General features: G+C 34.1%; 1 protein-coding gene across 1 annotated transcript in view; it reads left to right on the forward strand.

Moving 5' to 3' along the window:
- Positions 1-4280: 4280 nt before the first annotated feature.
- The window catches only part of DYNLT5 (dynein light chain Tctex-type family member 5), a 32409-nt gene continuing 13273 nt past the window's right edge, over positions 4281-23416 (forward strand). The window contains exon 1 of the mRNA XM_053693094.1: positions 4281-4393. Within this exon, the coding sequence (XP_053549069.1) occupies positions 4281-4393 (113 nt within the window). The remainder of the gene's footprint in view (positions 4394-23416) is intronic.

Genomic DNA, 23416 nt, shown 5'->3' on the forward strand with positions numbered 1-23416 from the left:
CCATATAACAGGGATGGCCAAAGAGAACTAACCGCTTGTGCCATAGTTTTGTTATCACACTGTTACGTTCCATATAACAGGGATGGCCAAAGAGAACTAACCGCTTGTGCCATAGTTTTGTTATCACACTGTTACATTCCATATAACAGGGATGGCCAAAGAGAACTAACCACTTGTGCCATAGTTTTGTTATCACAATGTTACGTTCCATATAACAGGGATGGCCAAAGAGAACTAACCACTTTTGCCATAGTTTTGTTATCACACTGTTACGTTCAATATGATAGGGATGGCCAAAGAGAACTAACAACTTGTGCCATAGTTTTGTTATCACACTGTTACGTTCCATATAATAGGGATGGCCAAAGAGAACTAACCACTTGTGCCATAGTTTTGTTATTACAATGTTACGTTCCATATAACAGGGATGGCCAAAGAGAATTAACAACTTGTGCCATAGTTTTGTTATCACAATGTTACGTTCCATATAACGGGGATAGCCAAAGAGAACTTACCACTTGTGTCATAGTTTTGTTATCAAACTGTTACGCTCCATATAATAGGGATGGTCAAAGAGAACTAACAACTTGTGCCATAGTTTTGGTATCGCACTGTTCCGTTCCATATAACAGGGATGGCCAAAGAGAACTAACCACTTGTGAAGGTAATCATATCAAACAGGGGACCAATGGGAAGGTAACAAAATCCAACAGGGGACCAATGGGAAGGTAATCAAATCCAACAGGGGAACAATGGGAAGGTAATCAGATCAAACAGGGGACCAATGGGAAGGTAATCAGATCAAACAGGGGACCAATGGGAAGGTAATCAGATCAAACAGGGGACCAATGGGAAGGTAATCAGATCAAACAGGGGACCAATGGGAAGGTAATCAGATCAAACAGGGGACCAATGGGAAGGTAATCAGATCAAACAGGGGACCAATGGGAAGGTAATCAGATCAAACAGGGGACCAATGGGAAGGTAATCAGATCAAACAGGGGACCAATGGGAAGGTAATCAGATCAAACAGGGGACCAATGGGAAGGTAATCAGATCAAACAGGGGACCAATGGGAAGGTAATCAGATCAAACAGGGGACCAATGGGAAGGTAATCAGATCAAACAGGGGACCAATGGGAAGGTAATCAGATCAAACAGGGGACCAATGGGAAGGTAATCAGATCAAACAGGGGAACAATGGGAAGGTAACCAAATCAAACAGGGGAACAATGGGAAGGTAACCAAATCAAACAGGGGACCAATGGGAAGGTAACCAAATCAAACAGGGGACCAATGGGAAGGTAACCAAATCAAACGGGACCAATGGGAAGGTAACCAAATCAAACAGGGGACCAATGGGAAGGTAACCAAATCAAACAGGGGACCAATGGGAAGGTAACCAAATCAAACAGGGGACCAATGGGAAGGTAACCAAATCAAACAGGGGACCAATGGGAAGGTAACCAAATCAAACAGGGGACCAATGGGAAGGTAACCAAATCAAACAGGGGACCAATGGGAAGGTAATCAGATCAAACAGGGGAACAATGGGAAGGTAATCAAATCAAACAGGGGACAAATGGGAAGGCTATTGACATATATAACAGTAACTCTGGGCACGTAGGCTCTCTTTGATGATAATGGGATTAGTGGTGCCTAAGAGTCTGGGGCAGGTTCTATTGATAAGAAATGAGTCATCCGAGTGGGGTCTAGAGGTGACAAACTAGTTCCAGGGATCCAGTTACGTGTGATACAGATTTCTGTCCTAAAAGACATGAGTCTCAACAAATCTCCTGCACCCCAGCATTCCTTATAATCCCATTGTCAGTGGAAAACATGCGGTTTACGAGGGAAAATGGTGTTGGGGTCCCGTAACCGACGTGTATTTAGTCTGTCCGAAAATAATCCCAGGGAGTTGGCATCGGGGCTTGTGCCTCAGGCGCTCAAACTGCGACACAGCCCCGAACATTCACCCTGTAGAAAGGTGGTATCTCTGTAGCCCTTGGGCAACACAATCCGCTTACAAGCAATGTAATGATTAGACTATAAATATTTCTTATCTTTGGATTTTGAATAAGGCATTAAGATCAGCGCACAAGAGTGGGCAGAAGAATGACTGCGGCCAGGTATAGCATCACTACGCAGATGTGACAGATATTTATTTCCTCAAATGTTGCCCAGAAACTAGTCCCTCTATTATCACTCCTGCTGCCTTTTTAACAAGGCCGTGTCTGTTATGTCAATCATATTTTGTAGCCATTTAGTTAGTTAGCTTAACATCTTTTTCTCTCACAGACAGTGCCCCGTATCGGAATGTGCCCCCCTTCTGCTGTAAGAACAAGGCAGCGAGAGTGAAAGCAGTATGAGAAACGTGCAATTTAATTCTTAAAGGCATTTTTATTAAAGGCATATATGTGTTAAATATGTATATATATGTTCTCTATAAAGCAAAGTAGTAATATAAACTGCTAATACATTAACTATTGATTAATTATTTGTCTATGGAATCCCTTACAGCAGCACTTAAAGTGATAGTAAATCCCAGTGTTTTTAAAACGCTAGGATTTACCAGTGCTATTAAAAAGAGGGGACTGTCAGTCATGAAGTATTACAAAAACCTCAAGTACCTTTATTTGCCTGGGGGTTTATGCCGAGCTGAGTGCCACTGGCTGCCCATAGCACAGCACTATTTTCCCAATGAGCCAATAGCATGCTAGCCATACAGTTTAATGCCGGTCAGCTAGAGGTGGAAACGTCTCCATACTGAGAAAATAGCATATTGCTGTGGTCGGCCGGAGGCACTCCGCATAAACTCACAGGCAAATAAAGGATGCTAGGGTTTAACATCACTTTAACTCACCACTATATGAGTACAATGAACATGCGACTAGTAATCCCTGCACTGTCCATTAAAAATATAGGGCGCTCTTAAAGTTTCAGACACATTATGATGCTCTGGTTCCAAATTTGAATCATCCCTTTGTAAAACTAGATTGTGCGTTATCGATTGTGTCCCACTCTAGCTATTTACGGGGCATTTAATAACCCTTTAATGATTTACTGGCTAAAGTAATATTATTGAATATTGGGTTCTCCAATCTCTGTGAAAAGCACACTGGTCTAAAAGATGCTGCTTCCAGGTGGTAAATCGCCATAGAACTAGCTAATGAGCTGTTGTTCATTCCTGGTAGAGCGCTTCTCTCTTCGGAGAACCCAATATGCAAATTATAAATCACCCTGGGGAGGTCTCCCTATGGGTGATGGGGGAAAACAGACGTAGACTCCCTGCCCAGTGTGCCTAGAGGAATGTGGCTGCACCTCACTGACGAGGCCCTTAGGAGGCTGAAACGATCGTTTGGGGTTGTCATGTTCCTTGTTCAGAGGAGAATTGCCTGGTATTTCGGGGCTGGACTGACCTTGCATGGCGGGATCAGACTGATATACTTCAGGAAAGTTTTCCTCTGTGAAAAGCACTCTGGTCTAAAAGAGGCTGCTTCCGGGTGGTAAATCACCATACAACTAGCTAATGAGCTGTTGTTCGTTCCTGGTAGAGTGCTTCTCTCTTCGGAGAACCCAATATGCAAATTATAAATCACCCTGGGGAGGTCTCCCTATGGGTGATGGGGGAAAACAGACGTGGACTCCCTGCCCAGTGAGCCTAGAGGAATGTGGCTGCACCTCACTGACGAGGCCCATAGGAGGCAGAAACGATCATCTGGGGTTGTCATGTTCCTTGTTCAGAGGAGAATTGCCTGGTATTTCGGGGCTGGACTGACCTTGCATGGCGGGATCAGACTGATATACTTCAGAAAAGTTTTCCTCTGTGAAAAGCACACTGGTCTAAAAGAGGCTGCTTCCGGGTGGTAAATCGCCATAGAACTAGCTAACGAGCTGTTGTTTATTCCTGGTAGAGCGCTTCTCTCTTCGGAGAACCCAATATGTAATATTATTGAATAATACTTTTATTTTCTCAGTCCATGAGTCTTTAAAATAGTCAGTGCACTAGAACAATCAACTGGATTTAGATAGATACGGGGAGATAATGTAATTTTATTAGCACATCTGCTCTAAAGCCGAACTATGACATCAGAGTAGACCATAGCTTTTAGACTTGTGTAATAACTGACTGCAAAAACAAATATTCTTGCCAGAACCAAAAATGAGCACTAAGGATGGAGGTGTACAGGTTGTGGTGTTTACTTCAATTTCTGAGTCTGATATGTATCATATTGAAATATTAGTTGTTTCATTTTTTTTTAATCTGAATCGTCCTAGGAATGTCCGACTTGGCAAAAGACAAAGCAGCGCGTCTGCTGAGGAAAAGAGGGAGCGTATCTTCTCTAAGCAGTCACGATGTTAGACCAAGAGAGAGCTTCACAAAACCAAAAGAGTAAGTTGTCTGAGAATTAAAATAAAGAAATTTTAAATATAAGTCGTGTCCTAAGAAAATAATAGATTAATTTCATATGAATATCTGGAAAAATCAGTTGGTTTAGTTTATGACACTAACATCACTGTGCACAGATCTGCCCAACGCTTTACCTTCTTTCTAAACACTGGGATAAGTAGTACTGAAGTATATTCTCATGCACATGAATTGCTCAGATGACGCAGCCCGTGATTGGCTGTTTCCAGCCTTCTTTGTAAAAAGGGAGCAGGAGACTAGACAAGAGTTGCCACCTCAGCCATGTTTTTTTGGACACTTATGAGTTACACATGTTGCAGGGTGTGCAGGATGGAACATGTGTTGTGTTTCTGGACAGATCTATTTGTATTCCTCCCTGCACACTCTGCAACATGTGTAACTCATAAGTGTCCAGGAAAGCATGGCTGAGGTGGCAACCCTAGGCTAAACAGATGCTGCAAAACAGGAGTGTATTCAAAGTATGAAAGGGGCATTTCAAAATGTATTAGTCTTAATATTGCTTAAATATCAAACACTTTCATTTGATGTAGTCTTGTGCTTCTCCACTGTGTGAGTTGTCCATTTCAGCCTCTTTAATACATCAGTACCAATGTGTAAAAAATGCACTTCCTGTTAGCTTCAACTTCAGTGTAAATAGGTTCTCTCTAGTTTGGGTAATAATTTAAAACATAACTTTTATTGGACTTTAAAAATGATAGAGAAACAATACATTTAAAACGACAGGAATGTATCCACTTAAATCAGAGTTGCAGGTAGACATCCAATAACCGGATTTCTGATAAACACTCCAAACTCTGTTATTAATTAGTCTAATGAGAGTTAGATCTAGGATAGACTGTTAATCCCAGGTCTAGAGACTAATTCTATTTAATTTATCACATAAAGTTATCGGGGTGAATAAAAATCAGGCAATAATATTAGGCAACAGTTATGTGGATAATTATTGGTTATGTGGATAATAATGGTATAATGTAATGTAACACATATAATTATTGGTTATGTGGATAATTATGGTATAATGTAATGTACCACATATAATTACTGATTATGTGGATAATAATGGTATAATGTAATGTAACACATATAATTATTGGTTATGTGGATAATAATGGTATAATGTAATGTAACGCATATAATTATTGGTTATGTGGATAATAATGGTATAATGTAATGTACCACATATAATTACTGATTATGTGGATAATAATGGTATAATGTAATGTAACACATATAATTATTGGTTATGTGGATAATTATGGTAAAATGTAATGTACCACATATAATTATTAGTTATGTGGATAATTATTAGTTATGTGGATAATTATGGTGTAATGTACCACATATATAATTATTGATTATGTGGATAATTATGGTATAATGTAATGTACCACATATAATTATTGATTATGTGGATAATTATGGTATAATGTAATGTACCACATATAATTATTGGTTATGTGGATAATTATTAGTTATGTGGATAATTATGGTATAATGTAATGTACCACATATAATTATTAGTTATGTGGATAATTATGGTATAATGTAATGTACCACATATAATTATTGGTCATGTGGATAATAATGGTATAATGCAATGTACCACATATAATTATTGGTTATGTGGATAATAATGGTATAATGTGATGTACCACATATAATTACAGATTATGTGGTTAATAATAGAATAATGTAATTTACCACATATAATTATTGGTTATGTGGATAATTATGGTATAATGTAATGTACCACATATAATTATTGGTTATGTGGATAATTATTAGTTATGTGGATAATTATGGTATAATGTAATGTACCACATATAATTATTAGTTATGTGGATAATTATGGTATAATGTAATGTACCACATATAATTATTGGTTATGTGGATAATAATGGTATAATGTGATGTACCACATATAATTATTGGTTATGTGGATAATAATGGTATAATGTAATGTACCACATATAATTACAGATTATGTGGTTAATAATAGAATAATGTAATGTACCACATATAATTATTGGTTATGTGGATAATTATGGTATAATGTAATGTACCACATATAATTATTGGTTATGTGGATAATTATTAGTTATGTGGATAATTATGGTATAATGTAATGTACCACATATAATTATTGGTTATGTGGATAATTATTAGTTATGTGGATAATTATGGTATAATGTAATGTACCACATATAATTATTAGTTATGTGGATAATTATGGTATAATGTAATTTACCACATATAATTATTGGTTATGTGGATAATTATGGTATATTGTAATGTACCACATATAATTATTAGTTATGTGGATAATAATGGTATAATGCAATGTACCACATATAATTATTGGTTATGTGGATAATAATGGTATAATGCAATGTACCACATATAATTATTGGTTATGTGGATAATAATGGTATAATGTGATGTACCACATATAATTATTGGTTATGTGGATAATAATGGTATAATGTAATGTACCACATATAATTACAGATTATGTGGTTAATAATAGAATAATGTAATGTACCACATATAATTATTGGTTATGTGGATAATTATGGTATAATGTAATGTACCACATATAATTATTGGTTATGTGGATAATTATTAGTTATGTGGATAATTATGGTATAATGTAATGTACCACATATAAAACTTAGTTATGTGGATAATTATGGTATAATGTAATGTACCACATATAATTATTGGTTATGTGGATAATTATTAGTTATGTGGATAATTATGGTATATTGTAATGTACCACATATAATTATTAGTTATGTGGATAATTATGGTATAATGTAATGTACCACATATAATTATTGGTTATGTGGATAATAATGGTATAATGTAATGTACCACATATAATTATTAGTTATGTGGATAATTATGGTATAATGTAATGTACCACATATAATTATTAGTTATGTGGATAATTATGGTAAAATGTAATGTACCACATATAATTATTAGTTATGTGGATAATTATGGTATAATGTAATGTACCACATATAATTATTAGTTATGTGGATAATTATGGTATAATGTAATGTACCACATATAATTATTAGTTATGTGGATAATTATGGTAAAATGTAATGTACCACATATAATTATTGGTTATGTGGATAATTATGGTATAATGTAATGTACCACATATAATTATTGGTTATGTGGATAATTATGGTATAATGTAATGTACCACATATAATTATTGGTTATGTGGATAATTATTAGTTATGTGGATAATTATGGTATAATGTAATGTACCACATATAATTATTAGTTATGTGGATAATTATGGTATAATGTAATGTACCACATATAATTATTAGTTATGTGGATAATTATGGTATAATTTAATGTACCACATATAATTATTAGTTATGTGGATAATTATGGTATAATGTAATGTACCACATATAATTATTGGTTATGTGGATAATTATGGTATAATGTAATGTACCACATATAATTATTAGTTATGTGGATAATTATGGTATAATGTAATGTACCACATATAATTATTAGTTATGTGGATAATTATGGTATAATGTAATGTACCACATATAATTATTGGTTATGTGGATAATTATGGTATAATGTAATGTACCACATATAATTATTGGTTATGTGGATAATTATGGTATAATGTAATGTACCACATATAATTATTGGTTATGTGGATAATTATTAGTTATGTGGATAATTATGGTAAAATGTAATGTACCACATATAATTATTGGTTATGTGGATAATTATTAGTTATGTGGATAATTATGGTATAATGTAATGTACCACATATAATTATTGGTTATGTGGATAATTATTAGTTATGTGGATAATTATGGTATAATGTAATGTACCACATATAATTATTGGTTATGTGGATAATTATGGTAAAATGTAATGTACCACATATAATTATTGGTTATGTGGATAATTATTAGTTATGTGGATAATTATGGTATAATGTAATGTACCACATATAATTATTGGTTATGTGGATAATTATTAGTTATGTGGATAATTATGGTATAATGTAATGTACCACATATAATTATTGGTTATGTGGATAATTATGGTAAAATGTAATGTACCACATATAATTATTGGTTATGTGGATAATTATGGTATAATGTAATGTACCACATATAATTATTGGTTATGTGGATAATTATGGTATAATGTAATGTACCACATATAATTATTGGTTATGTGGATAATTATTAGTTATGTGGATAATTATGGTATAATGTAATGTACCACATATAATTATTGGTTATGTGGATAATTATTAGTTATAAGGCATGTATCTTATTGCCTTATATGTTTAAATGCATGTATCTTATTGCCTTATATGGTTTAAATACATGTATCTTATTGCCTTATATGTTTAAATGCATGTATCTTATTGCCTTATATGGTTTAAATTCATGTATCTTATTGCCTTATATGTTTAAATGCATGTATCTTATTGCCTTTATATGTTTAAATGCATGTATCTTATTGCTTTTTATGTTTAAATGCATGTATCTTATTGCTTTTTATGTTTAAATGCATGTATCTTATTGCCTTATATGTTTAAATGCATCTATCTTTTTGCCTTATATGTTTAAATGCATGTATCTTATTGCCTTATGTGTTTAAATGCATGTATCTTATTGCCTTTATATGTTTAAATGCATGTATCTAATTGCCTTTATATGTTTAAATGCATGTATCTAATTGCCTTTATATGTTTAAATGCATGTATCTTATTGCCTTTATATGTTTAAATGCATGTATCTTATTGTTTTTTATGTTTAAATGCATGTATCTTATTGCCTTTATATGTTTAAATGCATGTATCTTATTGCCTTATATGTTTAAATGCATGTATCTTATTGCCTTATATGGTTTAAATACATGTATCTTATTGCTTTTTATGTTTAAATGCATCTATCTTATTGCCTTATATGTTTAAATGCATGTATCTTATTGCCTTTATATGTTTAAATGCATGTATCTAATTGCCTTTATATGTTTAAATGCATGTATCTTATTGCCTTTATATGTTTAAATGCATGTATCTTATTGCTTTTTATGTTTAAATGCATGTATCTTATTGCCTTTATATGTTTAAATGCATGTATCTTATTGCTTTTTATGTTTAAATGCATGTATCTTATTGCCTTATATGGTTTAAATTCATGTATCTTATTGCCTTTATATGTTTAAATGCATGTATCTTATTGCCTTTATATGTTTAAATGCATGTATCTTATTGCCTTATATGTTTAAATGCATGTATCTTATTGCCTTTATATGTTTAAATGCATGTATCTTATTGCCTTTATATGTTTAAATGCATGTATCTTATTGCTTTTTATGTTTAAATGCATGTATCTTATTGCCTTTATATGTTTAAATGCATGTATCTTATTGCTTTTTATGTTTAAATGCATGTATCTTATTGCCTTATATGTTTAAATGCATGTATCTTATTGCCTTATGTGTTTAAATGCATGTATCTTATTGCCTTATATGGTTTAAATACATGTATCTTATTGCCTTATATGTTTAAATACATGTATTTTATTGCCTTATGTGTTTAAATGCATGTATCTTATTGCCTTATGTGTTTAAATTCATGTATCTTATTGCCTTATGTGTTTAAATGCATGTATCTTATTGCCTTATATGTTTAAATGCATGTATCTTATTGCCTTATGTGTTTAAATGCATGTATCTTATTGCCTTATATGTTTAAATGCATGTATCTTATTGCCTTATGTGTTTAAATGCATGTATCTTATTGCCTTATATGGTTTAAATACATGTATCTTATTGCCTTATATGGTTTAAATACATGTATCTTATTGCCTTATATGTTTAAATACATGTATTTTATTGCCTTATGTGTTTAAATGCATGTATCTTATTGCTTTTTATGTTTAAATGCATGTATCTTATTGCCTTATATGTTTAAATACATGTGTCTTATTGCCTTATATGTTTAAATACATGTATCTTATTGCTTTTTATGTTTAAATGCATGTATCTTATTGCTTTTTATGTTTAAATGCATGTATCTTATTGCCTTATATGGTTTAAATGCATGTATCTTATTACCTTATGTGTTTAAATGCATGTATCTTATTACCTTATGTGTTTAAATGCATGTATCTTAGTAACACCCACATATCAGTGAGATAATATTATGTACTTAATCTTAGGCTTAGGTAGCAAACATATGTGACTCTCAGTAATAAACCGGAAAATATTCATGTATCATATCTGCTGCTTCAGTTCCTATATTGCAGCGTCACGTTAAAATACCAACTGCCAGATTTGAAAATGAATCACAACTTTTGCCTAAGATGTTTAGGTGCATCCAATTAGCACCACATTGTGCTGTTAGAATATATACAAGTCTCTTGTCTATCACTCCATATCATGGATATACGTAACACTTAGCTGATAGAAATACACGGTTTGATCTAAGCCACTGATGTGACAAAATTATTTTAAACCAGACTAGGTTAAACGTATAAAAAATATTTGAAGATTCTAATTTGTTTCCTGCTATATTAAAATAATAACGACTATAAGGAGCCCATTATCTCCCAACCTCCCCTGACATGTTTCGCTGAGTAACTCTGCTTTCTCAAAGGATTTACGGAGGTTAAAGATTGGCGGGTATTTAATCCTAATAACTCCGCCTACTTCAAGGTATGTCATGATTTTTCAGCGAATCAGAGAAGGTGTGTTTGACATTTAAACGTTATAACATAGAATGGATTGATTATCCCGATTAGGTACATTACTTGATCCTATCCTCATTAGTTCATATGTATATAAACCAGATGTACAGATAATGTGTATACAATGTTTATATTCAGAAACTCAGTCTATGTAAGTGGATTTGTCAAACGTCAAATATTTAACTGTTAGTGGTGTAACACATATCTGCCTCGCTATTGATAAAGAGAAACATTGTTAATATCTATGCACAAATATGCTTGCTATTCGTGCAGAGTTTGATACATAAAACTGAATACCAGAACTGATCTCTAAAACATTAGATGGAAGTATAAATGAATATATATACAAAAAATATTGCATCACTTTCACACATGATTGTGAATGTGTACTAGCATATAAGGAGAAGAATATTAAGAGCTGAGGTTATTTATTTAACAACATGAATTATATTTGGTTATGATAACACTCATGTAAGTAAGTGAAAAACCTAATATTATAAAAAGTTTAATTGATATAGCTGGAATAAGCTCAAAATATTAACATTTCGTAATTTATAAAAATTCTTATTAAATTAATCTTTGATGAACATTAAATAAAAATTATATTTAATAAATTAAATTTTTAATATATAGAAAAAAGTTTTTAATATGTTATAAATTCATTGGTGCTATTAAGTGATCATAATTCTACATTGGTGAACGTGACTATAGTGTAATGTGACATATAAGAAACAATACTAAACCTAAATCTAGTTATGTCCATGTTGGAGTTGATTAAACCTAGACAACCTAAGAATAGAAAAATAGTTGGAGAGGTGACTATAAATGACCGTGATTTGATGTTCCCTTTAAATATATCCACTAAGGTATAAAAATATATAATGTGTGACAAAATTAATATTAAGTGAAATACAGGGTATTTTATAAAAATAACTTAATCTTTATAAATACAAGATGTGATTATAGGGGCACAAAAACGTGAAATAAGATAAGGGTGGGGTGAAAAACATATTGTGTATCTGTGATCAATTATTGGATGAAATTATACCTAAATTAAGTGTAAATATAATAAGTATAATATTTAATAAATAAATGAAAATACTATAATATTCATTAAAAAGATTTATGAGATGTAAATCAAAATTTATATTTATTCCTTAGACTAAAGATATTCTCATTTTGACCACTCTTTTATAACAGTGGTGTCCACTCTCATGTTAGTCTTGATGGGATCTTACATTCATTCCCTAATTTATTAAAACTTGTATATGTGTATTTATTTGTTGTGTGTATTATTCATGATGCGGAATTAATGTACTATTATAAATATGTAAAATAATTATTATGTTCATTTAGTCCTGCTGGTCGGACTGAATTCACTTGAAAAATCCATCTACTTTCTTGTTGTGGAAGGCTTTTGGATAAATCACCTCCTCTTATTCCCAAATTGATTTTTTTGGATCCCTGCACAAGTGAGTGGGCCACTTTTGCATTGATGGTACTTCAAAAAATGATAAGCAACAGAAGTTATATTTTTCTTGTCTTGTAGATCTTTAGCCGCGTTGTTAATGTTTCGAAGGTGTTCTTGTAAACGTGTACGTAGCTTGCGAGTCGTCATTCCGATATAGATCTTCGGACACCCACATTTAATCATATATATGACTCCTGATGAGTTACAACTAATGTAAGTTTTGATGTCATGCGATTTACCAAATCTATCCTGTATTTTGGAAATCTTAACCATATGTTTGCAACTACAGCATGTGCCACATGGATGAGAGCCACGTACACTTTTTGTATTGGTCTTTCTTCTCTTTTCTTCAAAGTGACTGGGACTAACCAGATCTTTTAAATGTTGACTTCTTCTATAGCTCACATCCACTTTGTTACCAAGAAGTTGTTTCAATATAGTGTCAGATTGCAGAATGTTCTAATGATTTGTTTACTATTGGAATTGTATGTCATGATGACTTCTTCTATAGCTCACATCCACTTTGTTACCAAGAAGTTGTTTCAGTATAGTGTCAGATTGCAGAATGTTCCAATGATTTGTTTACTATTGGAATTGTATGTCATGATGACTTCTTCTATAGCTCACATCCACTTTGTTACCAAGAAGTTGTTTCAATATAGTGTCAGATTGCAGAATGTTCCAATGATTTGTTTACTATTGGAATTGTATGTCATGATGACTTCTTCTATAGCTCACATCCACTTTGTTACCAAGAAGTTGTTTCAATATAGTGTCAGATTGCAGAATGTTCCAATGATTTGTTTACTATTGGAATTGTATGTCATGATGACTTCTTCTATAGCTCACATCCACTTTGTTACCAAGAAGTTGTTTCAATATAGTGTCAGATTGCAGAATGTTCCAATGATTTGTTTACTATTGGAATTGTATGTCATGATGACTTCTTCTATAGCTCACATCCACTTTGTTACCAAGAAGTTGTTTCAATATAGTGTCAGATTGCAGAATGTTCCAATGATTTGTTTACTATTGGAATTGTATGTCATGATGACTTCTTCTATAGCTCACATCCACTTTGTTACCAAGAAGTTGTTTCAATATAGTGTCAGATTGCAGAATGTTCCAATGATTTGTTTACTATTGGAATTGTATGTCATGATGACTTCTTCTATAGCTCACATCCACTTTGTTACCAAGAAGTTGTTTCAATATAGTGTCAGATTGCAGAATGTTCCAATGATTTGTTTTACTATTGGAATTGTATGTCATGATGACTTCTTCTATAGCTCACATCCACTTTGTTACCAAGAAGTTGTTTCAGTATAGTGTCAGATTGCAGAATGTTCCAATGATTTGTTTTACTATTGGAATTGTATGTCATGATGACTTCTTCTATAGCTCACATCCACTTTGTTACCAAGAAGTTGTTTCAATATAGTGTCAGATTGCAGAATGTTCCAATGATTTGTTTACTATTGGAATTGTATGTCATAAGTCTGGTTGTTGTAATAATTCCTTTCTTGTGGTTGTGCAGGCTCTTTTTTTAGCTTTCTTAATTGAGGTTTTGCTATACCCACGTTTTTGTAGTCTTTCTTCCAGTTCCACTTCCTGTTAGCTTCAACTTCAGTGTAAATAGGTTCTCTCTAGTTTGGATAATAATAACAATGAACTGTAGCTTTGGGTAGAAATGAAACTGAAATGTTTATGGTATTTATAATACTTGTAAGACTTCCGGGGTTAAACACACAGTTAAAGTGAGCTCTGAGGCAGCAATGCACTTTACTTTTTGTGCTCCTTTATGTTCAAATAAAAAATACAAATAAGCACATTATTTATAGTTGTTGATTCTGGATTATTTAAAATGTCTGTGCTTACTGTAGCTATGTCTATTGATTGTAACCAGTTACTTTACTGTTCCTTTAATAAACACATTTTTCAGTGATGTCAATATTAGATTAGATAGAGCATGACATTTTAAACAACTCTCCAGTTTACGGCTGTTCTCAATTTTTCTTCATTCTCATGGTTCCCTTTGTTAAAGAGTAATCCTAGGGGAGCTCAGGAGCATGCACGTGTCTTTAGCCATCTGGCAGCAGTGTGCACAAATACATACACATATTGACCACTTTTTTAGGTACAGCCCACTGCTGTGCACACAAATGGGTTGTTTCACTACATTGCAAGTCACGTTGCCACAGCAGAGCAACCTTCCTAATATCAGTTAAGCGTACGAAAATGGGGAAGAGCAGTGATCTAATGGACTTTGGACATGACAGTAGGTGTAAGACGTGCTGGACTAAGCGTATCTCAATTGGCAGTACTCCTGAACTTTTCACGAACCACAGTTTCAAGGGTGTATTGAGAATCAGCAGTCCTGTGGAAGAAAAATGCTTGTTGATAAGAGAAGTCAGAGGAGGATGGCTAGACTTGTACAAGCAAACAGACAGGTCATAGTTTCACAAACTCACATCAGAATTCAACCTTGGTGAGGAGAAAAACCTATTGTAACGCTCCACTAGGCGCACCTTGTCGCGGATGGGCTACAACAGCCAGCGGCCACGTCGTGTGCTATTGTTATGAGAGAAGAACAAGAGAGGACACCTTCTGTTGGCTCAACAACACCAGCACTGGACCATCGAAGACTGGAAAAAAAGTAGCTTGATCTGATGAGTCAAAGTTCCTAGTGTGTGATGTTGATGGCAAGCTCCGAATTTGGCGAAAACAGCATGAATTCATGGACCCCTCATGTCTGATGAAAACTGTGCAAGGTGGTGGGGGCAATGTTATGGTGTGGGGAATGTTTTCCTGGCGCACGTTAAGTCCATTGATACCCCTAGATCCAGCATATGTAAACATAATTGCTGACCAAGTGCATCTGTTCATGTAGACAGTTTATCTTCAGGCAGATGGTTAATGCTCCGGTGCACAAAGCCTGCATCACTATGGGATGGTTCCTGGAACATGACAATGACATATTTGCTGCAGTGGCCTGCTCATTCCCCGGATCTCAATCCTATTGAATATCTTTGGAATGAGCTCCTACACCTCTGTTGAATCTCCAGGAGTTGTGTGACACACTCATGTCTGCATAGTACACAATACCTCTACAACGTCTTAAGTATCTTGTAGAATCCATGCCTAGAAAAACTCAGGCTGTTTTGAAGGCTAAAGGAGGTTCAAAACGCTACTAGGTAGCTGTAACTAAAAAAGTGGCATCACAGTGTAAAAAATATACATACACACAAATCCACAAAGTTTACACCTTAAAAAAAGTTTAAATACATCTTTGGGAGTGCTGCTAATGAGACCAAATATTTACACAAAACATCCACTTGCAAATAAACATTTTAAATGCTGCAATTTGCCTGAAAAAAATACCCATGCCTTTATATTAAAATTGGGATATTGGTCACACAATATGGCCATATTCTGCTTAGCCAGTCACCAACTTACAAGGTCACGGATGCGCAATCAGTGGAGGTGAGTGGTAGACTTGTCCCTCTCAGTGATTTCCTGGCTGCGGAGTGCATAGCTCTATTATACACTGAGTATAATAGAGATCGTCTTGCTCCGATTCTGCTGCTGCGCTGCTGTTAGCTGATCTGTGAGCTGGAATGTTTTGAAAATACATAAATATTTGTATGATTTTTTTTATTCAGCTGAACTTTGCTGCTGTTTCACTTTGAATTTTTCCAGCTTTTCTGTATTGGTAACCTCAAAGTGAAAAAGCAGCAAAGTTCAGCTGAATAAAAAAATCATACAAATATTTATGCATTTTCAAAACGTTCCAGCTCACAGATCAGCTAACAGCAGCGCAGGAGCAGAACATAAAATCGTCATTCTAATGAAGCAGGGAATCACGATCAGTCCATCTTTGGATATGACTGGAGCAATGAAGTACCGCTGTGGCTAGCACTTTATACACAGAAGTCGGCCTCTATCCATACGGCACGGCCCTTCCCCTGAGTGGCAGGTTTAACAGAAAAACTGGAGTGGGGTACTACAAAAAAATTCAGGGTAGTTATACAATAGCGCAATCACTATACTCTTATCCTATATATGCCACTCACAAATACTTATCTCCTTCCTCGATAAGTGTTTGTTAGAAATTAATTATGAAAAAGTAAGAGGGCGCTGTGGATAGCAATACGATCTTATAATGGATATTTGTCAATACTTGGTATCAGATGCTTTACTCAAGTAAAGCATCAAATATGAATCGATATTTAAATGTATGAAAATGTTTCTTCAAATGATTAAAACAACTTGTGAAACTTTGTTGTATTTATTTAGCTACTAAGAATTCTTATCCCTAGTTAAAGCTTAACACCGGTTATAAATAGATCTTCCAAAGAGAGTTTTATACTCAGATCATTTGAAAAGTATTTCTATGCTCTAACAGTCTTAAATAAAGATGTGTAACTCATGAAACTTATATCACATATGTTCTTGTGTCTTAATTTATGATCTTCATTATATCATATGGTTCTTAGAAACAACCTCATATATAATATTGATACACTTCCAAAATAGAAATTGTTGAAATATTTATTTTACCTCTGTATAAAACTGCACTTTTTCTATATATGCACATAAAAAATTTCCAAGTCAGAAAAACACATTTAGTTTGGCCAAATTAGAGAAGCACATACATATATATATATATATATATATATATATATATATATATATATATATATGTTTTAAGAAAAAAAGAAAATATGTGAGACCGTATCGCCCCCACTGTTTCCCTATTTCCAGCACCAGAGCATAAGATCTACTATGTCTTAACTGTTGTAATAGTGATAGTAACAGCCACTAAATATGGTTCCCCAAAGACTCCTAAACAACTTAAGTAATTATATATAGTCACAATATTACAAAGAGAGATTGATACATTTATATACTAAGTGATTATATTATTGCTACAAGAGATATCACAGACATATAATACAAAGATTCTAAATGTGGGCCCACTTGAAACAATCGGTATACCGAAAGAAGTCAGCTGACTGCAAAAAAGAGAGTTCCTTTATAAGGGTAATTTTTATAAAGTTCCACACAGCTTGTTTAGTAAATTGTGCACCACATTTCTTTACTTTGTTTCAATCTTCAGTGGGAGATTATGGCAAGGTATTTAACACTCACAGGTATTTATATTCCAACAGTAGTTATGTCGTAGGTATATGCAGAAAACTGAGTCATTGTCGCTTATATCACATATGATCTTGTGTCTTAATTTATGATCTTCATTATATCATATGGTTCTTAGAAATAATTTGTTTAGACCTCATATATAATATTGATACACTTCCAAAATAGAAATAGTAGAAATATTTATTTTACCTCTGTATATAAAAAACGGCACTTTTTCTATATATGCACATAAAATTTTCCCAAGTCAAAAAAACCACATAGTTTGCCCAAGTTAGAGAAGCACATAAAACATTTTTTTTTTTTTTTTTTAATCTATCTCTCTATCTATTTACATACATATATCCGGTTTCAGAACATATAAAAATACTGCAGTATTTCCTTAAAAGTATAGATTGCAATGTATGCCACCTCTGAGTGTTAAAATGGGTTATAATGTCCCGGAGTTAAAATGGGTTATATATGCATAAATCTTCCCAAGTCAGAAAAACACATATATCCGGTTTCAGAACATATAAAAATACTGCAGTATTTCCTTAAAAGTATAGATTGCAATGTATGCCACCTCTGAGTGTTAAAATGGGTTATAATGTCCCGGAGTTAAAATGGGTTATATATGCACATAAAATTTTCCCAAGTCAGAAAAAAACATATATCCAGTTTCAGAACATATATCCAGTTTCAGAACATATAAAAATACTGCAGTATTTCCTTAAAAGTATAGATTGCAAAGTATGCAACCTCTGAGAGTTAAAATGGGTTATAATGTCCCGGAACGCGCTCCAAATAATTTTGTAAGCCACTTAGGGGTAGTCAAACAGTCACGCATAAAAACCTTTTCTTTAGGTGATGCGGGATGGGTTTTACTGTAACTTTTTAATTCAGACAAATCACGGAATTTGAAAAAACTAACCGCTACCTGATTTGGCGGGTCAACAAACAGTGACTGAAGGTCTGAGGAAACTACTAAGCAAGCCGTTTGAGGAAAAGGATTCACAACTTCACACAGTAAGGTACAAACAGGCGGGTCGAAAGACCGCTAGACAGAGGGTGATTTGTCTGAATTAAAAAGTTACGGTAAGACCGGGACATTAAAAACCCATCCCGCATCACCTAAAGAAAAGGTTTTTATGTGTGACTGTTTGACTACCCCTAAGTGGCTTACAAAACTATTTGGAGCGTGCTCCGGGACATTATATCCCATATTAACTCTGAGGGGGCATACTTTCGGCTAGTTTACGAGTTGTGCGTTAGGGTAAAAAAGCAGCGTTAAGAGGTCCTAACGCTGCTTTTTTACGCCCGCTGCTATTACGAGTCTTGCAGGTTTAGGTGTACCGCACACTTCTTTGGCCTTACCGCAAAACGACTTACGTAAACTTCGTCAAGTCTTTTTTTTCTGTGGAACTTCCATAGCGCCGGTATTACGAGTCTGTCCTGGGAGGCCAAAAAGTGAGCGGTACACCATAACCTGTCAAGAGTCCTAACGCATTTAAAAGTCAGTAGTTAAGAGTTTTATGGTACAACGCTGTAACAGAAAACTCATAACTAAAGTGCTAAAAAGTACACTAATACCCATAAACTACCTATTAACCCCTAAACCGAGGCCATCCCGCATCGCAAACACTAAAATAAAAATTTTAACCCCTAATCTGCCACTTCGGACACCGCTGCCACCTACATTATATTTATTATCCCCTAATCTGCCGCCCCCAACGTCGCCGCCACTATAATAAACATATTAACCCCTAATCTGCCGCCCCCAACTTCGCCGCCACTATAATAAACATATTAACCCCTAAACAGCCGCACTCCCGCCTCGCAAATATTAGTTAAATATTATTAACCCCCTAATCTGCCGGCCCTAACATCGCCGCCACCTACCTACATTTATTAACCCCTAATCTGCCGCCCACAACGTCATTAACCCCTAAACCTAAGTCTAACCCTAACACCCACTATCTTAAATATAATTCAAATAAATCTAAATAAATGTTTCTATCATTAACTAAATTATTCCTATTTAAAACTAAATACTTACCTATAAAATAAACCTTTAGCTAGCTACAATATAACTAATAGTTACATTGTAGCTATTTTAGGGTTTATTTTTATTTTACAGGCAAGTTTGTATTTATTTTAACAAGGTAGAATAGTTATTAAATAGCTATTAACTATTTAATAACAACCTAGTTAAAATAAATAAAATTTACCTGTAAAATAAAACCTAACCTAAGTTACACTAACACCTAACACTACAATATAATTAAATAAATTAACTAAATTAAAAAAAAATTAAATTAGCTAAAGTACAACCCCCCCCCACTAAATTACAGAAAATAATAAACAAATTACAGATATTTAAACTAATTACACCTAATCTAATAGCCCTATCAAAATAAAAAAAAAACTAGCCTAAACTAAACTACCAATAGCCCTTAAGAGGGCCTTTTACAGGGCATTGCCCCAAAGTAATCAGCTCTTTTACCTGTAAAAAAAAATAATACAAACAACCCCCCCAACAGTAAAACCCACCACCCACACAACCAACCCCCCAAATAAAATACTATCTAAAAAAAAACTAAGCTCCCCATTGCCCTGAAAAGGGCATTTGGATGGGCAATGCCCTTTAAAGGTCAGTTCTTTTTTTTGCCGCCCAAAGTCCCTAACCTAAAAATAAAAACCCCCAATACACCCTTAAAAAAACCTAATACTAACCACCTGAAGATAGACTTACCGGGAGACGTCTTCATCCAAGCCGGGCCGAAGTCCTCAATGAAGCCGGGAGAAGTCTTCATCCAAGCTGGGCGAAGTGGTCCTCCAGACGGGCAGAAGTCTTCATCCAGACGGGATCTTCTATCTTCATCCATCCAGCGCGGAGCGGGTCCATCTTCAAGACATCCGACGCAGAGCATCCTCTTCATCCGAATTCTTCTTACTGAATGGGATCAGCCAATAGGATTTTTTCTACCTTAATTCCGATCGGCTGCTAGATCAGCCAATCATAATCTAAGGGACGCCATCTTGGATGACATCACTTAAAAAGTACCTTCATTCAGTAAGAAGAATTCGGATGAAGAGGATGCTCTGCGTCGGATGTCTTGAAGATGGACCCGCTCCGCGCTGGATGGATGAAGATAGAAGATCCCGTCTGGATGAAGACTTCTGCCCGTCTGGAGGACCACTTCGCCCAGCTTGAATGAAGACGTCTCCCGGTAAGTCGATCTTCAGGGGGTTAGTGTTAGGTGTCTTTTTTTAAGGGTGTATTGGGTGGGTTTTATTTTTAGGTTAGGGACTTTGGGTGGCAAAAGAGCTAACTGCCCTTTTAAGGGCAATGCCCATCCAAATGCCCTTTTCAGGGCAATGGGGAGCTTAGGTTTTTTTAGATAGTATATTATTTGTGGGGTTGGTTGTGTGGGTGGTGGGTTTTACTGTTGGGGGGGGGTTGTTTGTATTTTTTTTTTTTACAGGTAAAAGAGCTAATTACTTTGAGGCAATGCCCCGCAAAAGGCCCTTTTAAGGGCTATTGGTAGTTTAGGCTAGGGTTTTTTTTTATTTTGGGGGTGTTTTTTTTTAATTTTCATAGGGCTATTAGATTAGGTGTAATTAGTTTAAATATCTGTAATTTGTTTATTATTTTCTGTAATTTAGTGGGGGGGGGGGTTTGTACTTTAGCTAATTTAATTTTGGTAATTGTATTTAATTTAGTTAATTTATTTAATTATATTGTAGTGTTAGGTGTTAGTGTAACTTAGGTTAGGTTTTATTTTACAGGTAAATTTGTCTTTATTTTAGCTAGGTAGTTATTAAATAGTTAATAACTATTTAAAAACTATTCTACCTAGTTAAAATAAATACAAACTTGCCTGTAAAATAAAAATAAATCCTAAGATAGCTACAATGTAACTATTAGTTATATTGTAGCTATTTTAGGATTTATTTTATAGGTAAGTATTTAGTTTTAAATAGGAATAATTTAGTTAATTATAGGAATATTTATTTCGATTTAGTTAAATTATATTTAAGTTAGGGGGTGTTAGGGTTAGACTTAGGTTTAGGGGTTTATAACTTTAATATAGTGGCGGCGACGTTGGGGGCAGCAGATTAGGGGTTAATAAATGTAGGTAGGTGGCGGCGATGTTAGGGCCGGCAGATTAGGGGTTAATAATATTTAACTAATGTTTGCAAGGCATATATGTATGTATATATGTATATGTGTGTGTGTATATATGTATATATATATATATATGTATATGTGTGTGTGTGTATATATATATATATATATATATATATATGTGTGTGTGTATATGTGTATATATCTATATATGTATGTATATGTGTGCATATATGTATGTATATATATGTGTGTATGTATATGTATGTATATATATATACATATATATATATATATAATATAAATGGAAGGCCACACTCTCTGGTCCTTTACATATATAGTTTTATTTGTGACTTTTCGGGGACCGAATCCCCTCCCTCAGACAGAGAACATATGAAGAATGCATTCATTTATACAAGCAAACACCAATGAGACATAGGACCCACCCCCAACCAGTGAAAAAAACCGCCAAAAGGGTGTCATAGCAACGATACAAACAATATACACCCACACCACTCACCCAATAGACACGCAAGAAAACATAAAAAGTTTCATAACAATTCTCCAAATACACTTGTAAATACATATTGCATACTCAAGCTATAAAAAACAACTCAATTAGAATTCATTAAATTAACACAGGACCTACATGGGATACTGGATGCTAAGCATGTCTGCGATATATATATAGTTTTATGATAGCAACTAATTGCACTACTCATATATATGTGACCCGCTCATTTAATTCCCTGATTATTCCAGTATTTATCAGGAAAAATTGTGCATGGGGGAAAATTAGCATAAATTGTTTTAAGAAAAAAAGAAAATATGTGAGACCGTATCGCCCCCACTGTTTCCCTATTTCCAGCACCAGAGCATAAGATCTACTATGTCTTAACTGTTGTAATAGTGATAGTAACAGCCACTAAATATGGTTCCCCAAAGACTCCTAAACAACTTAAGTAATTATATATAGTCACAATATTACAAAGAGAGATTGATACATTTATATACTAAGTGATTATATTATTGCTACAAGAGATATCACAGACATATAATACAAAGATTCTAAATGTGGGCCCACTTGAAACAATCGGTATACCGAAAGAAGTCAGCTGACTGCAAAAAAGAGAGTTCCTTTATATGGGTAATTTTTATAAAGTTCCACACAGCATGTTTAGTAAATTATGCACCACATTTCTTTACTTTGTTTCAATCTTCAGTGGGAGATTATGGCAAGGTATTTAACACTCACAGGTATTTATATTCCAACAGTCACAGCTTTAGTTATGTCGTAGGTATATGCAGAAAACCGAGTCATTGTCACTTGTCTCAAACGCTCAACTTGTATTGCATGCAAACAAACGCCTCACCAGGTAGGCTTGTATTACTCCTCCCTGCTTATTATTTCAAGCAAGTTTGGAACGCAGCTTAATCTTATCCTGCGCTTACCTTGATTGGAGATCCTCAATGCGTTTGCTTACTAG

This window comes from Bombina bombina, chromosome 10, assembly GCF_027579735.1.
Source record: "Bombina bombina isolate aBomBom1 chromosome 10, aBomBom1.pri, whole genome shotgun sequence".
Taxonomy (NCBI): domain Eukaryota; kingdom Metazoa; phylum Chordata; class Amphibia; order Anura; family Bombinatoridae; genus Bombina; species Bombina bombina.